Here is a 26095-nt window from a genome sequence, read left to right as displayed (position 1 = left end):
AACTTAAAGGGTTAGTTCAGCATTTTGGCAATGAAGCCCTTTAATATTCCCCTTTCGCCTTTATTTCCTTCCCCAGATGAACTTGTCGATATCATTTTTATGTCTCTGCATACAGTTTGAAGTTGCTAACCAGCGTTAGTGCAATGACTGGAAGTCTATGTAAGTCAGTATAACAGATTATAGTGAAATAAACAAATTGCTTATTGGAAGAAAAAAAATTCATGTGCAGTATACCGTGCAGTTCAATCACAGATAAAAACAGTGGGATATTTAGGAGGGGGGGGGGGGGGGGGGTCAGGAGGATGGATGTAGAAAGCAAGTCTAGCAACCCAAAGGTTGTGTGGTCGACTCTCAACACAGACAACTTCATAATATTAACAACTTTAACTACTTTTTAGCAACTTTGCAACTACTTAGCATGTTAGCTAACCCTTTAACTACTTAGCATGTTACCTAACCTTAACCCCTAGCCTAGCTAACGTTAGCCACAACAAATTGGAATTAATTTAATATATACGGTGTTAAGAAAATTGTGTAATACCCACAAAATGCAGTGTGAAAATCGTGTAATACCCACAAAATGCAGTGTGAAAATCGTGTAATACCCACAAAATGCCGTATGGAAATCATGTAATACACAGTAATTGTGTGCCTGTCACGAGTTTCAAATAGGTCATTTTACAATAAGTACTGATAGTGTGTTGGAACAGAGAACGCAGTTAGCATTAGCTTGTGAAACTACCTCCAACTTCCTTCACACTGGACGCACATATAAAACTGGTATCCACAAGTTCATCTGATAAAGGGCTTAATTTACCAAATCCCAAACTTTAATACTAGATCTAATGACTTTTCGTCAGGGGTTTGATATAACAGGTCAAGCTTAAGAATGTGGAAAACTAACAAAACTTTAAATAAGTACTGAAGGAAAAAGGAAAAATTGACGAAACAATTCAAGCGAACTGGAGAACATATTTATTGAACGTAGAAGAGTAGTTCAAAGCTCTGAAGTAACAGAAAATGTTAGCTTCAGTTTCAAATGTAGCATAAAAAACAAAAATGTAAATCACAGTCCTACAGTACAGGACAGTCTGGATAGACCAAACAAAGCAGCCCAGTACCTCACCAAACCCTACTCACCTGTTTAAACTCCAACAATTATAATTTGACAGTATTTGCCACATACAGGGAAATGTTCTCTACTTCAGTTATCTTACGCCATAAACCTCAACAGTCCAGGTTTACCTTTTGATAAAGAACATTACTGAAGGACTCCAAGCCCATAAACTGATCCATTTTCAAAAATGTTATTAAAACATACAGTATTCTATTTAAACGTTTAGACTCTGAAGATAAAGGCCTCAAAAACAATAATTTACTTTATTTTTCCTCCTAAATTGTTAATTTACTCTGAAACAAAGCTATTTTTTTGTCACAGTCCTTTCATTTTACAGTGAAAATCCTTGTGATGCTTTAAAAACAAAAAAACATCCAGTATCAACGGGGGGGGGGGGGGGGGGCACCGCATACAAAATCTCAACCCCCCCGAAAAGTAGGAGAGCAGAAGTATTGGCGGTAATGAGAATGCTTAGTATATGATTAAGAATTCTCAAATGGGGACAGACATAATGTTGTGTGAGAAACTCTAATGGGGAGTTCTCAGTAGGTTGGTCCAATGGGGTGGGGAGGTTCAGTACCCACAGTAGGTTGGTCCAATAGGGTGGGGAGGTTCAGTACCCACAGTAGGTTGGTCCAATAGGGTTGGGAGGTTCAGTACCCACAGTAGGTTGGTCCCATGGGGTGGGGAAGTTCGAGTCCAAATGGTTATGCAAATACCCTCAGAAACATATCATTGTCCAAAACAACTGTTTAGCTAAAGGCTTGCGTTAGCTAGTAGAGCACAAAATTAGCACAAAATTTGAGCGATGCACATATATCACCATGTATGAATATAAACTTTAAGGCACAAATGCATGTCATTTCAATGTCTTAAGAGGGAAAATACTTTTGTCCTTGAAGTTTTAAATCAATGTAGCTGCAATACCGTCACCATTGCAGACCCAGAAAACAACTGAAAACCAGTCAGCTGTTCGCGAAACAAATAAGCAAATACAGACAAACAAAGACACGTTACTGGTAGTTAATAAAAAACACTCAGAAACAAAGACAAATTACTGGTAGTAATTAAAATTAAAAAAAGTATTGCTCTTAATTCAAGTTCAATTCAACATCTTACTGAAAGTGGCACTGGCTCAACAATACAAAGACCAGTGTATCATGTACATTCTGATGTGACTGTGTGCAGGGCCAGGCATGTAACCAGGGTTCAGGCTCCTATAGCCTACACAGAGATGATCTCAGAGGATCAGATGACCTCTCACAAATGGACAGAAAGCTCTGGTGGTAGAAGATGGGGCGAGGAGGAGAAGGAGCAAGGGGAAGAGCAAGAGAAGTTACAGGGCCTAGTCCTCTACTAGTTTGGAGGAAGCTGAGGGGTCTACGGCGGCCTGGTTGTCGTCTTTCTGGTCCATCTCTGTGTGGTGCTCCTCCTCCTTGTTGCCGCCCCCCTCCTCCCCAGTCTGGAACATGTCATGAGTCCACTTGTTGGGGCTTCTGCCCCCCTTGCGGTAGATGAAGCGACCCCTGCTGTGGGGAAAAACCCCTCGGCCACAGCTCTCCAGCCACGTCTTCTCATCCTCACGGTCATCATGCTGTAAGGTGGATGGCCAGAGAGGTCAGTGAAAAGAACCAGCATCAGTAGAGGAACATGTTTTAACGTATTAATGTCCCTAAGAGCTAAGATGATCAACTATCACAATACTGAAACACGATTAAGACCAGGTTTCCATATTCAAATCAAGATCATCACTGGTCACATGTAGTGTACTATAAAAAGGGAAAAAGGTGCCATTTAGGACAAAGCAATAATATGTGCTAAAACAGGAAGTGGTGAAACTCACAAAGTAGTATTTCCTGCTCTTGGGGGTGTACTCTGGGTCCCAGTCCTCATCTGGAGGGCGCTCTGGGGGGGCGGTGTTCATACTAGGAGGAGGGTTGCCATTGCTGCTTGTGTTACCTTGGTAATTGCCCCTATTCCAGCCCCTTCCTCCTCCTCTGAGTCTGGGAAGCTGAAACCACAACAACAAACTTGGTCAGACTATGGGCAACTTCACTCTACAGCCCCAGATACTGATCTTGGGTCAGTTTTGTTGTAGGAGCGAGTGGGAGAGCGAAAAAGACAGCTATAGGGGGAAAGAGAGGGAGAAAGAGTAGGGGAGAGAAAGAGAGGGAGGGAAAGAGAGAGAACACTAGGGGTTCTCAGTTGGCTGTGGAGAAAAGAGGAATCAGGCCTATAGTGGGAGTGTTGTGCTTTTGCATGTCACTGATGTATATTACAAGACAATCAATCACATCATTCCAATTGTACAGTCCAGTCTATACAGTTAAGTTAGGCTAGGTGTACAGTAGACTACACCACACAGAGAGCAGAACTTACAAATCCTCCACCATTTCCACGTCCTCGGCCCCTATCCATGTGGCCCTCATAATCCCGGGGGGGACCCCTATCCATGTGGCCCTCATAATCCCGGGGGGGACCCCTATCCATGGGGCCCTCATAGTCCCGTGGGGGACCCCTGTCCATAGGGCCCTCATAGTCGCCGGACCCGAAGCGAGGCTTACTGTAGCCCTGGTCCATATGCTCCATCTCCTCCCCCATCATGTGGTCTTTACCTCTGAACCCTCCTCTGAAGGGAGAGGGAGAGGAGGAGGAAGAGGAGGAGGACGGAGAGCGATCACGATTCTTCTTCTTTTTTCTGAGAGTGAGAGGTAAAAGAGCAAATCTCAATTAGTCTCCATTTTGACTGCCTCTAAAGTTGGGAGTGAAAAACAGGAAATCATGAAGGGTGAAAACGTGTCACATATAGCTTGTATCACTACATTTTAATCAAAGATACAATTTAAGGATGAAACATTGTCTTCAGGCAGATGGCTTCATTCTAACACTACCGGCTCATCGGGCTGTCTGACGTAAGACAATGGGAAGAGACTATAGGGAGGTGATTTTACATTAAGATATACTAAGCCTACTTTGATTTCTTGTGGCGTTTGGAAGATTTCTCTGAGGACCTCTCTTGGCTGGGTCCTTGGGAGCCCTTGCCCCCATCCCGTTGCTGCTGCCCAGGCTCCTTCCCAGAAAACCTTTTACGGCGCTCTATATCCAGACGCAGGTCCATTGGGTCAGTTTTTGCTGTTCTACCCCGATCCTGTGTAGATATAGAAATGTTGTCTGTGTTAGTGATCGCTTTCGTTTCGGACAACACAACTTGTAATTTACCATCCTACCACTTAACTTCATCAATGGACAAAATATAATGAAGTAATGATGTCTTTTCACATACAGAACTTGTTAAACAGTTTTAGTATTGGACCCATCTGCTGGTGATGACACCAAATCCAGCCCTCCTGAGATATAAGGCCAACTTGATGTTAACAGCTTTTCTTTCAAATAACTTGAATGTTTTATATCAAAGTATTTTGTATGTACTCAAGTAAACAAATCAAATATAATATGTGTTAATGTAGACTAAGTTAATCTTCTAAGGCTTCTATTAAACTGAATAACTTGGCCAAGTAACAGACACACCTTTACAGACAGACATCTACACACCTCATAGTAAAACACACCTCATAGTAAAACAGCAGCTCTTAAGATAGATTTTCAAAAACCAAAATCATTTGCACTGAACTTGAAAACATTTTGCTTGTTTGTTTTGAGAAAAATACTTACAACGGCATTGCTTAGGGTCCCTTGAGAGGCTTGGACACAGCATCTTAAGTCACTTCCTGTTAGCCTTTGCTTGGGTGGGTACGTATGTACGTACATAACAGCTCAATAACCATATGATCTCTTAGGCTCGGGGGCTCGCTTGGCATTACAATACACAATTGGGCTCTTTTGATTTAGACTTATGCATCTCCTTTAAAAAAAAAAGCACAAGCTGAACACTGCTGCTTTGTTTGGACCGTCTCAATTCCCTGTTTTACTTCAAATGCCAAAAGAGGCCGTTCACCTTGTAGCTGCAATCCTCCAACTCCTCAAGCAGGTGAGAGTGTCTGGTAAAAGCACTGGGGGAGACATCGATTCTCCTGGAGGGGGACACAACACAAAGGACCGTTGGATACAGCTACACGTGTGTACTGATCACACAATGGTCTCAAAGAATGTTCAATATTTCTCATTCAATTATTTGTGAGTAACTTTGACTGACACACACACACACACCTTTATAATCCATAGCCACATGGTATGTTTGATTTGTGTTGCATAAATCTCATGTCAGTCAAAAGGCAGACCTACAGGTAACTGCCAAAATAAAGGAAACACCAACGAAGTGTCTTAATACGGCGTTGGCCACCACAAGCCAGAACAGCTTCAATGCACCTTGGCATAGATTCTACAAGTGTCTGGAACTCTACTGGAGGGATGAGACACCATTCTTACAAGAAATTTCATAATTTGGTGTTTTGTTGATGGTGGTGGAAAACGATGTCTCAGGCGCCGCTCCAGAATGTCCCCTAGGTGTTTAATTGGGTTAATCTGGTGACTGAGACGACCATGTCATATTGTTCAAATCGTTTTCATGCTTATCAAAACATTCAGGTGACCACTCGTGCCCTGCGGATGGGTGCATTGTCACCCTATGAAGGCATAGCCATTTTTATACATGACCCTAAGCATGATGGGATGTTAATTGCTTAATTAACTCAGGAACCAGAGCTGTGTGGAAGCACCCGCTTTCAATATACTTTGTATCCCTCATTTACTCAAGGGTTTCCTTTATTTTGGCAGTTATCTGTATTTTCTACAATGTTGGTTGAGAATGACGTACCTGTGGATTTCTGGACTCTTCCTTTGTTTAATCAATTCCATCTCAGCTGCTTTTCTTTGGTACATGGCAAATCGCTCACTTAAAGTCATGCCTGAAGAGGGGAAGTGTTGTGCTGGAGGACAGATACAATGTTTATATTTGGACACCACTAACGCAGACAATATTTACATACAGTGCCTTCAGAAAGTATTCATACTCCTTGACTTATTCCACGTTGTGTTGCAGCCTGAATTCTAAATTGATTAAATTGATCTAGACACAATACCCCATAATGACAAAGTGAAAACATGTTGACATTTTTGCAAATTGATTGAAAATCAAACACATGCATCTACAACTTGATTGAAGTCCACCGGTGGCCATTTTAATTGTTTGGACGTGATTTAGAAAGAAACATCTGTCTATATGAATATATCTATCTAGTCCCACAGTTGACAGTGCATGTCGTAGCCGAAACTATACCCATGAAGTCCAAGGAACTGTCCATAGACTATAAAACAATGTCTAGAGTGAATGTTTCCAAGAGCACAGTGGTCTCCATCATTGGGGAAACTGAAACAATAATGGAACTACCCAGACTCTGCCTTGAGCTGGCCGTCCGATCTAATTGAGCAACTGGGAAAGAAGGACCTTGGTCAGAGAGGTGAGATGGGAGAAGCTGCCAGAAGGACAACAGTCTTTCCAGCACTTCAACAATCTGGGATTTATGGGAGAGTAGCCAGACGGAAGCCACTCCTGAGAAAAAAGGCGCGTGGCAGCACACCTGGCAGTTTGCAAAAAGGCACGTGAAAGACTCAAGAGCATAAGGCAAAATAATCTGTGGTCTGATGAGACAAAAATGTTACTCTTTGGCCTGAATGCAAAGCACTATGCCTGGAGAAAACCAGGCACAGCTCATCACCCGTCTAACAACATTCCTAACATGAAGCATGGTGGTGGCAGCATCATGCTATGGAGATGCGTTTCAGGGACTGGGAGACTGCTAAGGATAGAGGGAACAATGAATGGAGAAAAATAGAGACAAATCCTTGATGAGAACCTGCTTCGAGTGCAAACTACATTAGATTGGGGAGCGAAGACATACGTTCCATCAACACATGGACCTCAAGCATACAGCCAAAGCAATGCTGGAATGGCTTCAGAACAAGAATATGAAAGTCCGAGTGGCCCGGCCAAATCCCAGATTTGAATCCCATTGGAAATCTGTGGAAATACTTGATGATTGTTGTTCACCGCCTCGCCCCAGCTACCTTAACAGAGCATGAGAAAATCTGCAAGGAAGAAAACCCCCAAATATAGATGAACAACGCTGATAGACATACTCAAAGCTGTAATATAGATGAACAACGCTGATAGACATGCTCAAAGCTGTAATATAGATGAACAACGCTGATAGACATACTCAAAGCTGTAATATAGATGAACAACGCTGATAGACATACTCAAAGCTGTAATATAGATGAACAACGCTGATAGACATACTCAAAGCTGTAATATAGATGAACAACGCTGATAGACATGCTCAAAGCTGTAATCGCCGCCAAAAGGTGCTTCTACAAAGTATTGACTCAAGGGTGTGAATACTTATGTAAATTACAAATTTCTGTATTTAATTTTCAATAAATTTGCTAACATTTCTAAAAACATGTCTTCACTGTCATTATTGTGTATAGATGAGTGAGATTTAAAAAATATATATATTTAATCAATTTTGAATTCAGGCTGTAACGTGGAATAAATCAAGGGGTTTGAATACCAATCTGAAGGCACAGACAACCTTTCATAGTCCGTGGACGTCCCCAACTCAGACAATTGTTTAAATTCAAAGAACTTAAAGAATGTCGCACACTAAGGCACTGTGTGCCGAAACATTGGTTAGGTATATCCATTAAACTGTTGGGAGCACAGCGTTTACCCTCCGTTTGTCAGCACCTCCACAAACATTCAGGTGGGTCAGCTCATCCTTTTTAACTTGAAATGTTCTCACAATGCCAGAATTACATCAAATCCTCCAAAAGGACTAGTGAGTCAACAGTCCATGGAACTACTGAACATTCCAAATCCAAGCCCCACGGCTGTCCTTGTTGTGTCTGTGCTTTCAGATACTGACATGGTAACCAATAAATATCCTTTGTGAGTCCCAAATGGAACACTATGCCCTATTATAGTGCACTATAAAAGGTAATAATGTGCCATTTGGGACCCAGACCCTGTTTAATAATCAACCTATAGATCTGCTATCACTGACTTCATTCAGCCAGTGGTTACTGGTTAGGTGTTGTTGTGGGTCAGAGTAGGGCTGTGGCGGTTATGACATTTTGTCAGCCAGTGGTTACTGGTTAGGTGTTGTTGTGGGTCAGAGTAGGGCTGTGGCGGTTATGACATTTTGTCAGCCAGTGGTTACTGGTTAGGTGTTGTTGTGGGTCAGAGTAGGGCTGTGGCGGTTATGACATTTTGTCAGCCAGTGGTTACTGGTTAGGTGTTGTTGTGGGTCAGAGTAGGGCTGTGGAGGTTATGACATTTTGTCAGCCGGTGACTGACTGTCTCACGGTAATTGACCGTTACTAGAGGCCAACACTCTGTTTTCTCCCACAATTGCATAGCCAATAGAAATGTTGCACAACATGAGCTCATGCTGTTATGAAGTGTTTGATTACATTTACATTGATGTCAGAATGAATAGAGGGACAATAGAGAGCTGAGTACCAGGCAGTTAGCAGGTTTGGTAGGTTACTAACGACCAGCAGCAGCTCGGAGAAGCCTAATTACCGTGACTAAACAGTCACGTGGAATCTGACTGCCGTCATGACTCGTGACCGGTAATACGGTCACCGTAAGCAGCCCTTACCTTTGATGTAATGCACAATGGTAACAATATGCTGAGCAAACAGCTCGGAGGGGCTGCGTTGGAGTTGAGCAGCCTGTATGTGTTGGAAAATGGAGCGAAACTGTCCGGGATCTTTCTTACTGGGATGCACCAGATCCCTGGACATACCACGCTCCTTAGTCAGACTTCCAGAGGAGCTGAGAAGAGGAAGACAAGCTGAAACAAAACTGTTCAAGACTGTGACAGAGTTCCATAAAAATGTTAACCCCTCAATCATATCCAAAACTAGATGCAGAGTTAAGAACGAGGCCAGTTTCAGAAACTATTAACCATCCAAACAGTCTGTTGATGGACACCATTGGTGATGCTGCTTACCTGGGCATTTCATCAAATGTGTTGATACTGTGCTCCAAGCCCTCCCTCTTCCCAGAGGGCCGGGGTAGGTGTGACTCCAACCTATTGATGGGGAACAGGGCCAAGGGCCTGTCCTCCCCGCTGCCTGAACCCCTAGGGGGCACTGCTGCGCTGACAGGAGATGGACTCCTCCTGCTGCTGCTCTTCTCCTTCTCTTTCTTCTTCTCCTTCCTCTTGGACTTCTCTTCTTTCTTGGAGGCCTGCTTGCGGCTGCGGTAGAGCTCCTCCTCCATGTGCTCCAGGTCTTCATCCACGTCTTCGGCCGTTTCTCTCCGTCTCTCCTCGTCCTTCCCCGGGGGGTAGTAATGGGGCTCGTCTTCCCACTTCCCAAACACATCCCGTGTCGTCAGGGTGGCTCCTTTGGGCTTGACCACCACCTCCTCCTCTCTTTCAGCAGCCTGAGACTTGAGGAAGGCCTCTTCGGCTCTTTCCAGGAAGGGCAGGGACTTATCGGTCTTGGAGCTGAAGGAGGCTGCTGTTATGTTGAAGAGGCCTCCTCCAATCTTGCTGTTCCCTTTCTCTCTGCCGTCTCCATCCTGGCCATTCTCCCACTCTGCCGCCGCCTGTTGCTGCTTTTTGTTCTTGTTTTCTGCCAAGAACCTGGGCAATCAGACAGAGAAGCATATGGACCTTTACATTGTGTTATACAAATCGACTTTTACAATGTGTTATACAAAAGGAGAATGTTGATTCAAATCTATTATCGTTACAGAATCCAGATTTTCTAACAGGGCGCTGATATTAAAATGAAAGACATTTCATCACGTGGTAGAACGTTGGATGATCTAATGAAACAGAAGAAACAAGACTACACAACCATAGAAGACTGACAATAGCAGAGAATGACATTGAACACTTAGAATAGAATGACCAGGACTCATATTGTAATAATGATACTTACTTAACCATCACCTCTTAAATTAGAGGGATATCATGCTGCTGGAAGGGGTGCTGGAGGGCCAGTAGGAGGCACTCTTTCCTCTGGTCCCCCCCAAAAAATATTCCAATGCCCCAGGGCAGTGATTGGGGACATTGCCCAGTGTAGGGTGCAGGTAAACGGGTGTCCTGACTCTCTGTGGTCACTAAAGATCCCATGGCACTTATATTAAGAGTAGGGGTGTTAACCCCTGGTGTCCTGGCTAAATTCCCAATCTGACCCTCATACCATCATGGCCACCTAATCATCCCTAGCTTCCAATTGACTCATTCAACCCCCTTCTCTCCCCTGTAACTGTTCCCCAGGTCGTTGCTGTAAATGTAAATGTGTTCTCTGTCAACTTACCTGGTAAAATAAGGGTATAATAAAAAATGCAGAGGACAACAGCAGTGACTTTTTCAATTGTGTTATATGCATTTAAATTGAGAAGTGTGGCAATGGCATCCATTCTTTTAAATCTATTGTAGCTGTGCAGACTGAACAAGCTTATAATAAATAATTACAATCACATACTGGGAAGAAAAATGTAAAAAACACAATGAAAGAAACAGAATGTAAAAGGGGAACATACTTTTTGAAAGCAGAGGAAATAGCAGTCTTATCATCTGCTCTGGTGGGATCCTCCTTGCCAAAGAAACCAAACCCACTGGTGGAAGCAGTCGGCCCAGCCTTGGTGGAGTCTGGTGGGCTCTTGGTAGAGGGAACACTGCCAGTGCTGCCCATGGTTCTCCACAATGACCCTTTGGGGTCTGACTTCCCCTGTTTGGCACCAACAGCCGGACTGCTGCGTTTGGGGCTAGTGTTATAGTCACTCAGACCCTGCCATTTCCCAGCAGAGGCCTTATCATGGCTGCTGCCTTCTCCCCCTGCCTGCTCCCCAGCCCCTCCCCTCTCCTCCTTGGCCTCTGCTGGCGTAGTCTTGTCCTTCACATCTTTAGAGCCAGGCTTCCCTGAGCCGGGGCTGCTGCGGCGATTCCGCGGGGAAGAGGAGCGGGAAGAGGAGCTGTGGCGCCGCCGGGACCGTCGGGAACCCCTGGAGGACGAACGGTCGGAGTATCGAGACCGGGAGTGGCTGCGGCTGCCGGAGCGTTTCCGGGGAGTGCGGGACCGAGATCTCCCTCTCCTGGGGCTGTGAGGACCGTGGTGGTCCTGGTCTTGGGGTGGCCCGTCCCGGTAGCCCCCCCCCTGCCAGTTGTTGGCTCGGTAGCCGTAGCTGTTACCGCCTCTCTGGTAACCATGGCGAGGGTAGAAGCCCCGGGTTCTACCGCGGAAGTAAAAGGGTCTGCGGAAGCCACGGTTGTAGCCCCTCTGGTAACCCCGGTTGTTCTGGTAGTCTCTGGTGGGATAGTTCCTGCCATGGGACGGAGAGTGAGATCTGGAGCGGGAACGCGACCTAGAACTAGGAGAGAAGTCTGTTAAAGATACTGTGTAGCCAAGTCAATGTTGGTACACTTTTCAGAAGGTTGCCTAAACATTATGAAAACAGTAAACATATGTACATCTTGAGACCATCCTGTCTGGTTAAGTTGGACTGAGTAGGAGTATACAGTCAGAGAGTAAAATAAGAAATGTTTTTGTTTCGCCAGCCTGCACCTCGCCAACTCAGGTGTGCCTTTTTCATTCTTCAGACAATATCACTCAGAAAGAACAGACCGTCAGGCTAAATAACCTACACTGTTGGTTTGTTAACTGGCTATGGTCCCAGCGGATGAAACCAACAGTGTAGGTTAACCTCTCTTGGATAGGGGGCAGTATTTTCACGGCCGGATGAAAAACGTACCCAAATTAAATGGCCTACTACTCGGGCCCAGGAACTAGAATATGCATATTATTAGTAGATTTGGATAGAAAACACTGAAGTTTCTAAAACTGTTTGAATGATGTCTGTGAGTATAACAGAACTTATATGGCAGGCAAAAACCTGAGAAAAATCCTACCAGGAAGTGGGAAATCTGATGCTGGTAGTCTATTCAAAAAAAAAAAAAAAAAAAAAAAGGCCCTAAAGATTGATGCTATACAACGTTTGACATGTTTCAACGAACGTAAATAGAACTTGTTTTCGACTTTTTTGCGTGAAATTTTGGCCGCGCTTCCTACATTTGGAGTAGCTTACTGAACGCGCAAACAACAAGGAGATATTTGGACATAAATTATGGACTTCATCGAACAAAACAACATTTATTGTGGACCTGGGATGCCTGGAAGTGCCTTCTGATGAAGATCAAAGGTAAGTGAATATTTCTAATGCTATTTATGAATTTAGATGACTCCAAAATGGCGGGTATCTGTATCGCCTAGTGTATTTTTCTGAGCGCAGTACTCAGATTATTGCAGTGTGCTTTCCTCGTGAAGCTTTTTTGAAATCTGTCAATGCGGTTGCATAAAGGAGATGTTCATCTATAATTCTTTGAATAACAGTTTAATATTTTATCAACGTTTATGATGAGTATTTTTGTAAATTGTTGTGGTGAGTCACCGGCAGTATTGGAGGCAAAATATTTTCGGAACATCACGCAGCAATGTAAAATGCTGTTTTTGGATATAAATATGAACTTGATCAAACAAAAAATGCATGTATTGTGTAACATGATGTCCTAGGAGTGTCATCTGATGAAGATCGTCAAAGGTTGGTGCATAATTTTAGCTGGTTTTCTGGTTTTTGTGACACCTGTCCTTGCTAGGAAAATGGCTATGGTTTTTCTTGTGTTGGAACTGTCCTAACATAATCTAACTTTATGCTTTCGCCGTAAAGTCTTTTTGAAATCGGACAATGTGGTTACATTAAGGAGACGTGCATCTTTAAAATGGTGTAAAATAGTCGTATGTTTGAGAACTCTGAATTATGACATTTTGTGGTTTTGAATTTGGCGCTTAAGATTTTTCACTGGCTGTTGAATAGTGTGAACCGTGGTTTCCCAAAGAGAGGTTAACCGGCTGTGGTCCGAGTGGATGGGACTGAGGGACTGCGTTAAGAGTATTCTGTCCACTTGGAGGAGCTACTAAACCACACACTAGCGCCTATTAAAACACAACCAGGGACCAACGCAGCCAGGATTCTCCTCCAACCCTTTTCCAAGGAAGACACTCAAAATTCAAACAACTTCACTTCAAAGGTGCCCTTTGAGTAACATGATGAGAGAAGGACAGAGAAGGAGAAATCCCCAATCAGGCATCATATGGAATACAACATGTTCTTACTGCTTATGCTGTGTCATTCTCAACCAACGAACGAAGACGTAGCCGATGTATTTGGTTAAATGCTGGAGATTTTAGACATGAAGACTATTGCCTCCACCACATATAAAGGATTCTAACATCTGTCCTTAAAGCCATGGAAATAATGTGAAGCAGAAAAATAAAACACTGACAATGAAAGTAGCGTCCCCACAGTACATCGGCACACTACTCCTACAAATCCAGGAAAACGCAAAGTAGCAGACACATTTTAGAGCAAGCGAACAGGATATTGGTTTCTACCCATGTACTGCAGTGGGGAAAACTGCCAAATCCATCATATAAAATCCCCCAAAACTTACCTCTTGAGCTTTGTCATTGAAAGAGACTTGAGGTGATGTTCTGAGCCGTGAGCTACATAGCGTACTCACACAGTTGTTAGTGAGGGACTCCCCTTATCTGGCGAGTGTGTGTGTTTGTGTGTGTGTGTGGAGGGACTGGAGCAGTGGAAAGAGGCGGTACACATTGAGACAAAATGGGAAAGCATTTTTACTCTAATCCCTGTAGGAGGAGGGAGTGGGAAGAGGGTGTACGACCTGGCTAGACAACACTTCCTGTCCTTCTGACACGTCTCTCTCTTTGTGAAAGCACTTCCAGCCATTACTTTCCTTTTGGACAAGTCATTCATTTTCTATGGCACTTGTCTTATGCATTGCTGACCATTTCACCGAAAGAGAGGTCCCGAGCGCCCTGTTATCAAGCCTCTGTATGTCAAAAACACCAAATCTCCTGTCTGAGGGGATCAAACTTTAACAATAGCCTACTTAATATCTATAAAAAAAAACAATGCTCACTCATAACTATGTTGAAATGTAACCAACACTGGGCCCATAATTCCTCATGGAAGTCATTACAGACACACAAAGTGCTGAATGCTGTTTGACAACCCTTCTCCAGGGGATGACATCCAGGGGATGACTAAGTATTCCTCTGGAACAAAAAGGATGATTCAGTAATGAATAACACTGATGGGTCACTGACCGCATGTTATGTAGGTGCATTAGTGAACTCTGTCTCAGTTGAAACAGAAGACGGAGGGGAAATAGATTATGTAATATAAAATGTGTCTTCTGGTTAAGAGGCGGTCATTTTAATCCCATCATAAATATGAAGTTACATTTTTATCCTAGCAAAGAAAAAGGATAAATTAACATTTTACCCAACAGGGTACCAATAGTATATCTTAAAAAGGTGCAACACAGGATTTAATTTATTTTTGCATTGAAATTTCAAATATAAATATATAAAGCGCTAACAGTGGAATTCTAGTGTTTCACACTATTACTTAGGGCTGGGAGATCTATTGTATTCATTTGAATGTATGATTTTGAGCGAAATGCCAAACTTATATCACATGAATCCTGGTTGTTATTTTTCATTTTTAATGAGCATTTATGTCCGTTGTTCTCATGTTATCTTTTTGGTCTCGTGACCTTTGCGCCTTCTGTGCTGTGTGGACCTTCCCATTTACACCAGAAACCAGAATAGAATGATGAAGCATCCACTGAACCAGGACCAGCTCCTACCGCCAGATACAGAGGCCAGAAATCCTTCATTCCCACCAGGATAAGTCAATTGCATAAATACCTGCTCAACACCCCCCCCCCACAAATTTACATTCTGAATTACAGACTGTATCCATGTGTTGTCTGCTGTAGTTATTGCTTGTGATTTATGTATTTATGCACCTATTGGTGATGTAGTGCTTATGTTTGTTGAGATGCAAGACAAACTTCCCGAAAGACGGACACACAAAGAATTATATTAGAAGCTCATGTCTTCGCAGGCGACAAACTTAGGTCCAAAATAAGCCCACAGAAATGCATTGGGTTTATTTTTGTGAGGGTGAAATGTCACGTCGCCTCTTCCTCTCTGCTCACTCTCACACCCCCCTTCCCCCGGCACTCACAACAATAAAGATGAGAGATCACATCTTCCTCTCTGACAAGCGGTTTCAAATCGCTATTTGCATTTGAGGTTTGGTCCAACAGAATGGTTCCTATGAACAGCACAACACATGGAGACATTATATTACTGCAATGGAGAAGTTATCCTTTCCAACGACACCCTTTCATGTCTCAACTCCTCAAATTGCGTGCAGAGCACTACTACCACAAGAATATTAATGATTCTGGAAAATTAATGCTCAGTTTGTCACACATGGCATTGCAGTACCACTAGCAGCATTTTGGCCAAAGACTGTTATACTAGCTGTCTAAATGTGCAATAAACATGAAAAAAAAATGCATCTGTATAAGGAATTGGCAACTCGTTTTCATTCTGAGAAATAAGGTAGGCCACTTGTTTTCAAAATGTTAAAAGTCCATGGGCTAGCATGCTGTTCAAACAGTTGGAGATGGACAGAAGGGTGTGTTCATAACAATTCAACTGTTTTACCTGGTTAGCTAGCAAATAGATCCAAGTTGGCTAAACTTGAAATATCAAGATTAGCTGGCTACTCACTAGCACGTGGACTTGTGCGTGAGAGATTGTTTAATGAGACCACTGTTCATTTTCTATAATGCCTGCTACAAGAAGTTAGCCATTATTAGTGAATGTGCATTATGCATGGTTCTGGTTTAATTTGTAACAAAACGACTAGCAGCTTCATTAAATAGTACCCGCAAAACACCAGTCTCAACGTCAACAGTGAAGAGGCGACTCCGGGACGCTGGCCTTCTAGGCAGAGTTCCTCTGTCCAGTGTCTGTTCTTTTGCCCATCTTAATCTTTTCTTTTTATTGGCCAGTCTGAGATATGGCTTTTTCTTTGCAACTCTGCCTAGAAGGCCAGCATCCCGGAGTCGCCTCTTCACTGTTGACATTGAGACTGGTGTTCTGCGGGTACTATTTAATGAAGCTGCCAGTTGAGGACGTGTGAGGCATCTGTTTCTCAAACCAGACACTAATGTCCTCTTGCTCAGTTGTGCACCGGGGCCTACCACTCCTCTTCCTATTCTGGTTAGAGACAGTTTGCGCTGTTCTGTGAAAGGAGTAGTACACAGCGTTGTACGAGATCTTCAGTTTCTTGGCAATTTCTCGCACGGAATAGCCTTCATTTCTCAGAACAAGAATAGACTGACGAGTTTCAGAAGAAATGTCTTTGTTTCTGGCCATTTTGAGCCTGTAATCAAACCCACAAATGCTGATACTCAACTAGTCTAAAGAAGGCCAGTTTTATTGCTTCTTTAAATCATATCAACAGCTGTGGTAACATAATTGCCAAAGGGTTTTCTAATGATTAATTAGCCTTTTAAAATGATAAACTTGGATTAGCTAACACAATGTCCCATTGGAACAGAGGAGTGATGGTTGCTGATAATGGGCCTCTGCACGCCTATGTAGATATTACATTTAAAAAAAACAGCCGTTTCCAGCTACAACAGTCATTTACAACATTAACAATGTCTACAGTGTATTTCTGATCAATGTAATGTTATTTTATTGGGACAAAAGTGCTTTTCTTTTTTTTATGTTTAAAAAAAAAACATTTATAAGTGACTCCAAACTTTTGAACGGTAGTGTGTGTGTGTGTGTGTGTGTGTGTGTGTGTGTGTGTGTGTATATATCGTGAATCGTCCATAAGTTTGACAAAATTAGAGATATGATTCTTTTGGCCATATTGCCCAGCCCTAGTAGTACTTAACCGCCAGTGTTGTGATTGGCTGTGATATTGGCCTATTGATTTCTCCAGCCAGAGCGGCTTTTGTTATCAAACTGGGAAAGCTGACTTTGTAGCTGTGTTATCTAGCGGAAATCGCTCCGTGAGAAAACAAGCACTGAATAGTGTAGGAAATACACTTCCCTGTGGCTCAGTTGGTAGAGCATGGTGTTTGCAACGCCAGGGTTGTGGGTTCGATTCCCACAGGGGGCCAGTACAAAAAAAAAAAAAAACATTGCATGAAGTGAAATGTATGAATGTATGCATCCACTACTGTAAGTCGCTCTGGGTAAGAGCGTCTGCTAAATGACTAAAATGTAAATGTAAATACATTTTAATAACAAAATTGCTGTGAAATATATTTTCAGTAAATAACACAACATTTTGTTTTTACAGCGGTTTAAAGCTGGTGGACCAAAACCAAAGTTGCTTTTGGTCCACCAGCTACAAATAGTTGGAAAAACAATATTTTTTGTTATTTACTGAAAATATATTTCACAGCGATTTAGATGGTTCTTTTTTTTCTTCTCACAAAATCAATTCGAGTGAACAATGTAGAATTTCAGCAACCAGGAAATGTGCGACTTCCACTAGATAACACACCCAAAGTCAGAACAGCTTTCCCCATTTGACAACAGATGTCGCTCCAGCATGAAAAATCGAATATCACAGCCAATCACAACACTGGCGAGTAATTAATAAATGTGAAACCATCATTCCACTATTAGCACTAGATATATTATGGACATTCTGAAATTACAATGAAAAATGTGTAGCACATTCTCATGGTAGGCATATATGCCAAGTATATGTCCTAGTAATGAATGGAAAGCAGGGCTTGATGACAAGTCTCCATACAGTAGAGGAAGGAAGTGATTATAAACTTCACCTGTAGCGGTGCTTCCTGGATCTGGAGCGGCTTCTGGAATGAGACCGTGTGCAAGACCTGGACCTGGACTTTGATCTGGAGCGGGTCCTTGCAGGGCAATCTGCTGCTTTGGACATCTCCACTGTCAGGCCTGTCTAGAGGTTTACCTGTCCAACAACAAGAGGGATGAGTGACGTAGGTATGCACTGGTAATACACTTGGGTGTTTTATACAGTAACAGTTCCCAACCTGCTTGTTGACCAAACTAAGTACAAACAGAGACCATATAAGCAAAGATGGGTTAGTTATAAAAAATAAAAAAACAAAGATAGCCCAGAGCCTGTCATTTCCTGTCATTTCCAATGGGAGCAAATGATTCATAGCGGACAAAACAAGCAAGGAGGTGGGCAGAGCCAAGCACGAGCTAGTGAGATCCTATTGGCTTGTTCAAGCATTCATTTGCATATTTCCATTAGGGAACGCCTACTCTGAAGTGCACGTGTGCAATAACTCAATTTGCCCTTGCACTCCTAAACACACTTTTTGAAACTTTGGCAAAGGGTAATATCTACAAAACACAGTCCACTGTTACAGATCCTAGTGACAGTGGTGGTGTGGAGGGGAGGGAGGGGGTGCAATGTGAATAGTCTGGGTAGCCATTTAAGGTCCTGACATGCTGACCACACCGCTCACGTCACGTGCGCGTTGCAAAATAAATGTACACATACATGTTATTCAATCATTGCGCGTGCCAATGAGCATCTGCGTTGCCAAGCGCTAAAATAGAAGTCAGTTCTATTTGTGACACTGAACGCGGTGCAAGTCCTGCCTCTCCCATCTCCTCATTGTTTATAGATGCAGATAACCAATGAGGAGATGGCACGTGGGCATACCCACATGGGTGATTGAAAGATGAACTGAGGTCGGTCGTCGTCGTGGTAATACTATGTAAGTTAGATGCCAATCGCCATATAAAGTCCAAAGAAAAAGCCTGTAAGGAGGAGAGATGACTAGAAACGAGTCGGTTGAGCGTTTTATGTAGATTAATTTTCGGAGTAGAGGACCTTGTGCATTTCAGGTAAAATAACAACTCAATGTTTATATCCCAGGACAAATTAGCTAGCTAGCTAAATTGCTATAAATGTTTAATGCTTTTCGACCTGTCCCCAAATTAATATAATTGGTTCAGAGTTTGTTTTGATATTTCAACCTGCGTTTCGTGATCGCATTTGGTGTGGGGGGCCAATATCAAATTGCACACGTCCGGTTTGGGTATGATGTGAGGTAGAACAAGAAAGTGGACATCCTTGAAATAAAGACAAATCTAAATATACAACTAGATGTACCTGTCCAACAACAGGAAGGATGGGGTGATTTAAGTATAAACGTTTGTGTTTTATATAGTGCTCAAACTTCATGCATGTTGACAAAACTAGACGAGCCTAGAACAAGGAAGTTATTAACTTCAAATTAGCCTAAACACAAATCTACAATAAAACTAGCTGGTCAGAAAAAAAGTGTTTATTTGCTAAATAAATGCAAAACACATAACATTTCACACACTGTCCAATAAAAAAACCTCACTACAAAATTTCCAACACAATGAAGAAAATCATCTCTCCACAGTCAAAATCGTGGCTCCCATAGATTTCTTGGAGCCTATCAGCAACCAGAGGCCAGAAGGTCCTGCTGCTCTGGTGGCTTGTCCTCTGGAGAGTTCATCATCATTCTGACTGACTATGTCCCAAATGGCACCCTATTCTCGACCCGAGTCCTATGGGCCCTGGTCTAAAGTAGTGCACTATATAGATAAATGGGTTCCATTTATTTCCAGGCTATTTCTAGAACTGTTGAGACCTCAGGTCTGGAACAATGACTTGACAACTTGTCCCCTGTCAACAAGACCCACTGCCCTCGCCTGCTTGACCCCTGGCGGTCACCAGTATCCCCAAAAGCCCCCCCGACCTTCACAGTGCTTGTGGGGAAAAAGTCAAAACCTGGCTAAAAATAGAAGCTACACAATATCAGAATCTATAACAAGACAGTTGAGAGAATGGCTTTGAATGCTTTTTAGCAATGGCTTGTCTTTATTTTGCAGCCATACCCATAATGCATGGTAGTGTGGGCAGGGAGTGAAGAGAGACTATAGAACCATTCCGGACAAGATACACAGCCTGTGGAAACTCCATAATGTCTGGCTCTGCTTCAGAGACACACAAACTACAGCACGTTCTGAAAGTATTCAGACCCCTTAACTTTTTCCACATTGTTACGTTATATCCTTATTCTAAAATGGATTAAATAATTTTCCCCCTTATCAATCTACACACAAGACCCCATAATGACAAGGCAAAAACAGGTTTAGAAATAAATGTGTGTATATATATAAAATAATGAAATATCATATTTACATAAGTATTCAGACCCTTTACTCAGTACTTTGTTGAATCACCTTTGGTAGCGATTACAGCCTAAAGTCTTCTTGGGTATGATGCTACAAGCTTGGCCCACCTGTATTCAGTTTCTACTGTTCTTCTCCGCTGATTGGCCCACCTGTATTTGGGGAGTTTCTCCCATTCTCTACAGATATATATATATATATATATGTGTGTTTTTTTTTTAAGTGTATTTCTTACTTTAAAGCAAATGTTGAGTGAAGAAATACAATCTATTTTTCCAATAACACTAGTATTGCTAGCACTGGTTTCCACTATGCCCAAATGGGTCCAAGAGAGAGAGTCAGGGCTCAGGGATCAAGTGCTCTGCGTTTACTATTTTATTGCTAAGAAAACAAGATTCTTTCAAATATTTTAGAGGGGTTAACTGTAAGGTAGCCTACATGTAGTGTCTTCAGAAAGTATTCACACCCCTTTAGTTTCCACATTTAGTTGTGTTACATCCTGATTATTAAATTGAGATTGTGTGTCACTGATATACACAAAATATCCCATAATGTCAAAGCGGAATTTCATTTGTAGAAAATTATAGAAATGTATAAAAAAAAAATGTAAAGCTGAAATTTCTTGAGTCAATAAGTATTCAACCCCTTTGTTATGGCAAGCCTAAATACGTTCAAGAGTAAAAATGTGCTTAACAAATTGCATTATAAGTTGTATAGACAATAACAGCAGTTAACATAATTTTTTAATAACTACCCCATCTCTGTACCCCAAACAAACAGATAATCAATCGAGTAGCATATTTCAAGCACGGACTCAACCACAAAGACCAGGGAGGTTTTCCAGTGCCTCGCAAAGAAGAGCACCTACTGGTAGATGTGTATTAAAAAATAATAATAATAATTAAAAGCTGTATGCTGAATATCCCTTTGAGCATGGTAACGTTATTAGGGTTTGGAAGGTGTATCAATACACCCAGTTAGTACAAAGATACAAGAGTCCTTCCTAACTCAGTTGCCGGAGAGGAAGGAAACTGCTCAGGGATTTTAAAACAGTTTAATGGTTCTGATATGAGAAAACTGAGGATGGATAAACAACATTGCAATTACTCCACAAAACTAACCTAAATGACCGAGTGAAAAGAAAGAAGTCTGTACAGAAAAAAAATATTCCAAAACATGCATCCTGTTTGCAACAAGGCACTTAAAGCCACAATATTTAACTTTTTGGATGACCCAACCAAATTCACATAGAAATTTTTGTTGTACACCCATCACTCATTGAAAGCAAGTCTAAGAAGTGGTAGATCTGTTCTATAAGCACAATTTCTATGCTTCCCGTGCTTAAGTTTTGTTTTTGCATCTTTCACTTTCTGTTTTGAACACCAGCTTCAAACTGCAAAAAAAAAGAAGAAATTGGGTTATGGAGAAAAAAAAAAAAATCACAGTTCAGATGTTACAATGACACTCTACACAATGATTGCTAGTTTTGTCACAAACTTTACGGTTAGAAATGTAGCAACTAGGAAATGGCAGACTGATTTCTGCATATTGCACCTTTAAGTAATACTGCAAACAATGTGGCAAAGACATACAAAGAGATATGTTTGGGTCAAATCCAACACAAACATGTTGGTGGCCAGTGGTGGAAAAAGTACTACATTTTCATACTTGAGTAAAAGTAAAGATACCTTAATTGACTCAAGTAAAAGTCACCCAGTAAAATAGTACTTAAGTAAAAGTCTAAAAGTACCTGGTTTTAAAATGTACTTAAATAACAAAAGTAAAAGTATGAATGATAAATTCCAGAAGGCACGGATAGCCAGGGTCACACTCCAACACATCCTTTCTAAGCAAAGCATTTGTGTTTAGTGAGTCCGCCAGATCATAGGCAGTAGTGATGACCAGGAATGTTCTCTTGATAAGTGTGCAAATTGGACCATTTTCTGTCCTGCTAAGCATTCAAAATTTAACAAGTACTTTTGGGTGTCAGGGAAAATGTACGGAGTAAAAAGTACATACTTTTCTTAGGAATGTAGTGAAGTAAAAGTTGTCAAAAATATAAATAGTCAAGTACAGATACCCAAAAAACCTACTTAACTTCTCTAGGGTAGGGGGCAGTATTTTGACGTCCGGATGAAAGGCGTGCCCAAATTAAACTGCCTGCTACTCAGGCTCAGAAGGTAGGGTATGCATATTATTAGTAGATTTGGATAGAAAACACTGAAGTTTCTAAAACTGTTTGAATGATGTCTGTGAGTATAACAGAACTCATATGGCAGGCAAAACCCTGAGAGAAAACCAACCAGGAAGTTGAAAATCTGAGGCTTGTAGTTTTTTCAATTGATTCCCAATTCAAACTACAATTCAAACAACAGTCTTTAGAATGTTGTTTTATGCTTCTACTGTGAATTTGAAGCGAACAAGAGGGCCTGGAGTCAGATGAGTGAGGAAATTACATGAGCTCAGAGGCGCGCTTTCACGTGAGTGTGAGCTGTGTTCCTTTTCTGAAGACATTGGAATTGTCCGGTTGGAATATTACTGAAGATTTATGTTAAAAACATCCTAAAGATTGATGCTATACATCGTTTGACATTTCTACGAAGGTAAATATAACTTTTTTTGACTTTTTGTCGTGAAATTTCGGCGCGCTTCCTGCATTTGTAGTGGACTGAACGCGCGAACAAAAAGGAGGTATATGAACATAAATGATGGACTTTATCGAACAAAACAAACATTTTATTGTGGACCTGGGATACCTGGGAGTGCATTCTGATGAAGATCAAAGGTAAGTGAATATTTATAATATTATTTCTGAGTTTTATTGACTACACAAAATGGCGGGTTTGGTTTCGTGTCTGAACGCTGTACTCAGATTATTGCAAAATCTGCTTTCGCTGTAAAGTTTTTTTGAAATCTGACACAGCGGTTGCATTAAGGAGAAGTGTATCTATAATTCTTTGAATTACAGTTTAATATTTTATCAACGTTTATGATGAGTATTTCTGTAAATTGATGTGCTCATTCACCGGAAGTTTTGGGAGGCAAAACATTTCTGAACATTACACGCCAATGTAAAATGTTTTTTTTTTTATATAAATATGAACTTTATCAAGCAAAACATACATGTATTGTGTAACATGAAGTCCTATGAGTGCCATCTGATGAAGATCAAAGGTTAGTGATTCATTTTAGCTGTATTTCTGTTTTTTGTGATGCCTCTCCTTGCTTGGAAAATGGCTGTGTGGTTTTTCTTGTCAAGGTGATGTCCTAACATAATCTATATTATGTCCTAACATAAAAATAAAAAAATTAAATAAAAAAATCGAATGCTATGCTTTCGCCGTAAAGCCTTTTTGAAATCGGACAATGTGGTTGGATTACGAGAAGATTATCTTTAAAATGGTGTAAAATACTTGTATGTGTGAGAAATTTAAATTATGAGATTTTTGTTGTTTTGAATTTGTCGCCCTGCTATTTCACTGGCTGTTCAATAGTGTGTCCCACATACCCAAGAGAGGTTAAGTAGTACTTGAAAGTATTTTTACTTTAGTACTTTACACCACTGTTGGTGGCTGCAACATATCGCTTCCTATTTTAGAGCATGTTGGTGGCTGCATCATGTTATAAGTATGCTTGTCATCAGTAAGGACTAGAGTTTTTTAGGATAAAAAAATAAAAAATATCAATGGAATACAGCTTTGAGCACAGGAAAAATCCTTGATGAAAAGCAGACTGAACCAGGTTTCCAACAGACACTGGGAGATTAATTCACCTTTAGCAGGACTATAACCTAAAACACAAGGCCAACTCTACACTGGAGCTGCTTACCAAGATGACATTGAATTTTCCGGAGTGTCCTAGTTACAGTTTTGATTTAAAAATCGGCTTGGGAATTTATGGCAAGACTTGAAAATGGCTGTCTAGCAATGATCAACAAATCAATTTGACAGAGCTTGAATATTTTTTTAAAGAATAATGCAAATATTGTACAATCCAGGTGTGTAAAGCTCTTAGAGACTTACCCAAAAAGACTCAGCTGTAATCGACGCCAAGGGTATTGTGTGTAGATCATTTAATACATTTTGAATACAGCCTGAATTCAAAATGTATTACATAATGTGGACTAAATCAAGGGGCATTCATCAATCGTTGTACTTTCTCATAACACACAGAGAAGCACCTTTATTGAATAGGAATGTAGCCTCATGTAGGTAGTCTCATGATCTGTTCAGTTATAAAAGTGATATTTCCTGTCCAAGGAACCACAAATATGTTGCGCTTGGTGCGTTTATTATTATAAACCAACTTACTAAACAGGATTCACTTGATCTCACAGGTTGAATCTAGACGTTGTAAATGTTGCACTAGGCCCAAGGCCTGCCTATTGCTCTAACCAAAACAGTTCTGGCCCAACACTGGGCTCTATAATGAGAGTAGACGCAAAGAACAGAGGTAGACCTAAAATAAGCAATATTTTGGTATTCTATCAGTGGCCGGAGACAGTCAGTGGAGCAGGGGGAGGGTAACTAGGTAACGTTAGTTAGCTGGTTAGCTTCCTTGGCTGACCATTAAAACGTCAATAGCAAAAACACTGGTTTGTAAAGCAAAAAAAAACATTTTCACTTAGCTCAGACTTGTTTGACACGAAACTAGCTAGTTTGTTTATAATCTAGCGAAACAATGTTTGCAACAAAAAAACCTAGCAACAGTTAGCAAGCTGGCTGGCTTGCTATGCTAGCCAAACCAACGAAGAAACCACCGAATGCTGAGTTGCTAAGGACAAGGACGCACAATATTTTACCTCAACTACACGAAGGCATATCTTTTATTTGATGTAAAATACATTTCTGCGATATCGTAATGTAAAAACGATATCCACCACTGCCGTACACTAACGTTAGCTACCAAATATTAGCCACATTTTGGTCGCCTACTACGCAGCAGTGGCTATCGAGGTCAAATTTCCTTCCTGGATTTGTCCAATCTTGAGGATTGCGCCCACCTCAATTTATTTAAACGGGCATATTATTATTTAAAAGCATGATACTAATCATACAGTAGCTATTGTAGGCTACTACTGTGAAATATACCAACTGAAAAGCTGTTATGGCATGTTCTTACCTGGTAGGAAGCAGTTTCTTGGGCGCGAAATAGCCTTACAGTCTGCACTGTTCACTTTACCAGTAATTGAATGAACATGCGCCCAACCCCCTTTTGCTTCCTACTCGAACATGTTGCAATCAGTTAGCTAGCTAATGTTACCTGTCCAAACTATCTGTCCCTAAAGAAAAATAAACCATGACTTATTTGACCATCCTCTAGAAAGCATTTCAAATCTAATTTACATATTGTTAAATAACAGTATTAACAGTCATAAATATTACACACACACACATATATATATATATATATATATTTAAAATAGCATTTGGTTTAATTTGATTTGTTTGTTTGCTCATGCAAATCACTTAATATATTTACTCTATCAACCCAACAACAAGCTCACCAAAGGGGGTCAGATTTCCAGCAAAGGATGTAAACATTCCAACAAGACAAACATGGACATCCACATTCCATTCACACATTCCAATGCCCTTGACCCTGTCATCACTTAGTATGGTTTGATAAATAAAAAAGTTTACAAGGTTTCAGGATACGTGGGTAGGCAATAGATCCCATCCAATTAGCCAACTAGAAACAATAACCTGTTCTCTTCCAAAACATGAATCACTTTTCTATTACTGGTTATTCAATAGGTCCTTTATTTTGTCAGTGTCACATAATAGCTCCCATCCAATCTGAACAAATGGAACAACTTCACATACCACTGTGTGGACTGGAGAAATGTTCTGTAAACCCGAAAAC

General features: G+C 41.3%; 1 protein-coding gene across 2 annotated transcripts; it reads right to left on the bottom strand.

The window, feature by feature from the left end:
• Nucleotides 1–952: 952 nt before the first annotated feature.
• LOC115174085 (thyroid hormone receptor-associated protein 3) lies at nt 953–25448 on the bottom strand. 2 transcript variants are annotated; one of them, XM_029732747.1, is made up of 11 exons: nt 25352–25448; nt 17851–17996; nt 10641–11468; nt 9094–9732; nt 8740–8915; nt 5892–6003; nt 5073–5148; nt 4090–4265; nt 3497–3815; nt 2961–3128; nt 953–2711 (listed from the first exon to the last, which is right to left on the bottom strand). In XM_029732747.1, the coding sequence occupies exons 2-11, from the start codon at nt 17964–17966 to the stop codon at nt 2463–2465; spliced, it is 2859 nt and encodes a 952-aa protein (XP_029588607.1). In that variant the 5' UTR covers nt 17967–17996; nt 25352–25448; the 3' UTR covers nt 953–2462. The 2 variants fall into 2 exon arrangements, with proteins under 2 accessions (XP_029588607.1, XP_029588608.1); XM_029732748.1 differs by having other exon boundaries at nt 10641–11462.
• Between the last annotated feature and the right edge of the window lie 647 nt (nt 25449–26095).

The sequence above is a fragment of the Salmo trutta genome, chromosome 34 (assembly GCF_901001165.1).
Source record: "Salmo trutta chromosome 34, fSalTru1.1, whole genome shotgun sequence".
Taxonomy (NCBI): domain Eukaryota; kingdom Metazoa; phylum Chordata; class Actinopteri; order Salmoniformes; family Salmonidae; genus Salmo; species Salmo trutta.
The sequence above is the reverse complement of the archived record's forward strand: the minus strand, read 5'-3'. Positions and strand labels throughout refer to the sequence as shown.

Bases quoted from the DNA above. Each gene is read 5' to 3' on its own strand.
- LOC115174085 (XM_029732747.1), bottom strand. From the start codon at position 17,966: ATGTCCAAAGCAGCAGATTGCCCTGCAAGGACCCGCTCCAGATCAAAG. The intron at 8,916-9,093 runs GTAAGCAGCATC...TCCTCTTCTCAG, and splicing joins ACATTTGATGAAATGCCCAG to CTCCTCTGGAAGTCTGACTA. The intron at 3,129-3,496 runs GTAAGTTCTGCT...TTGTGGTTTCAG, and splicing joins GTGGAAATGGTGGAGGATTT to CTTCCCAGACTCAGAGGAGG.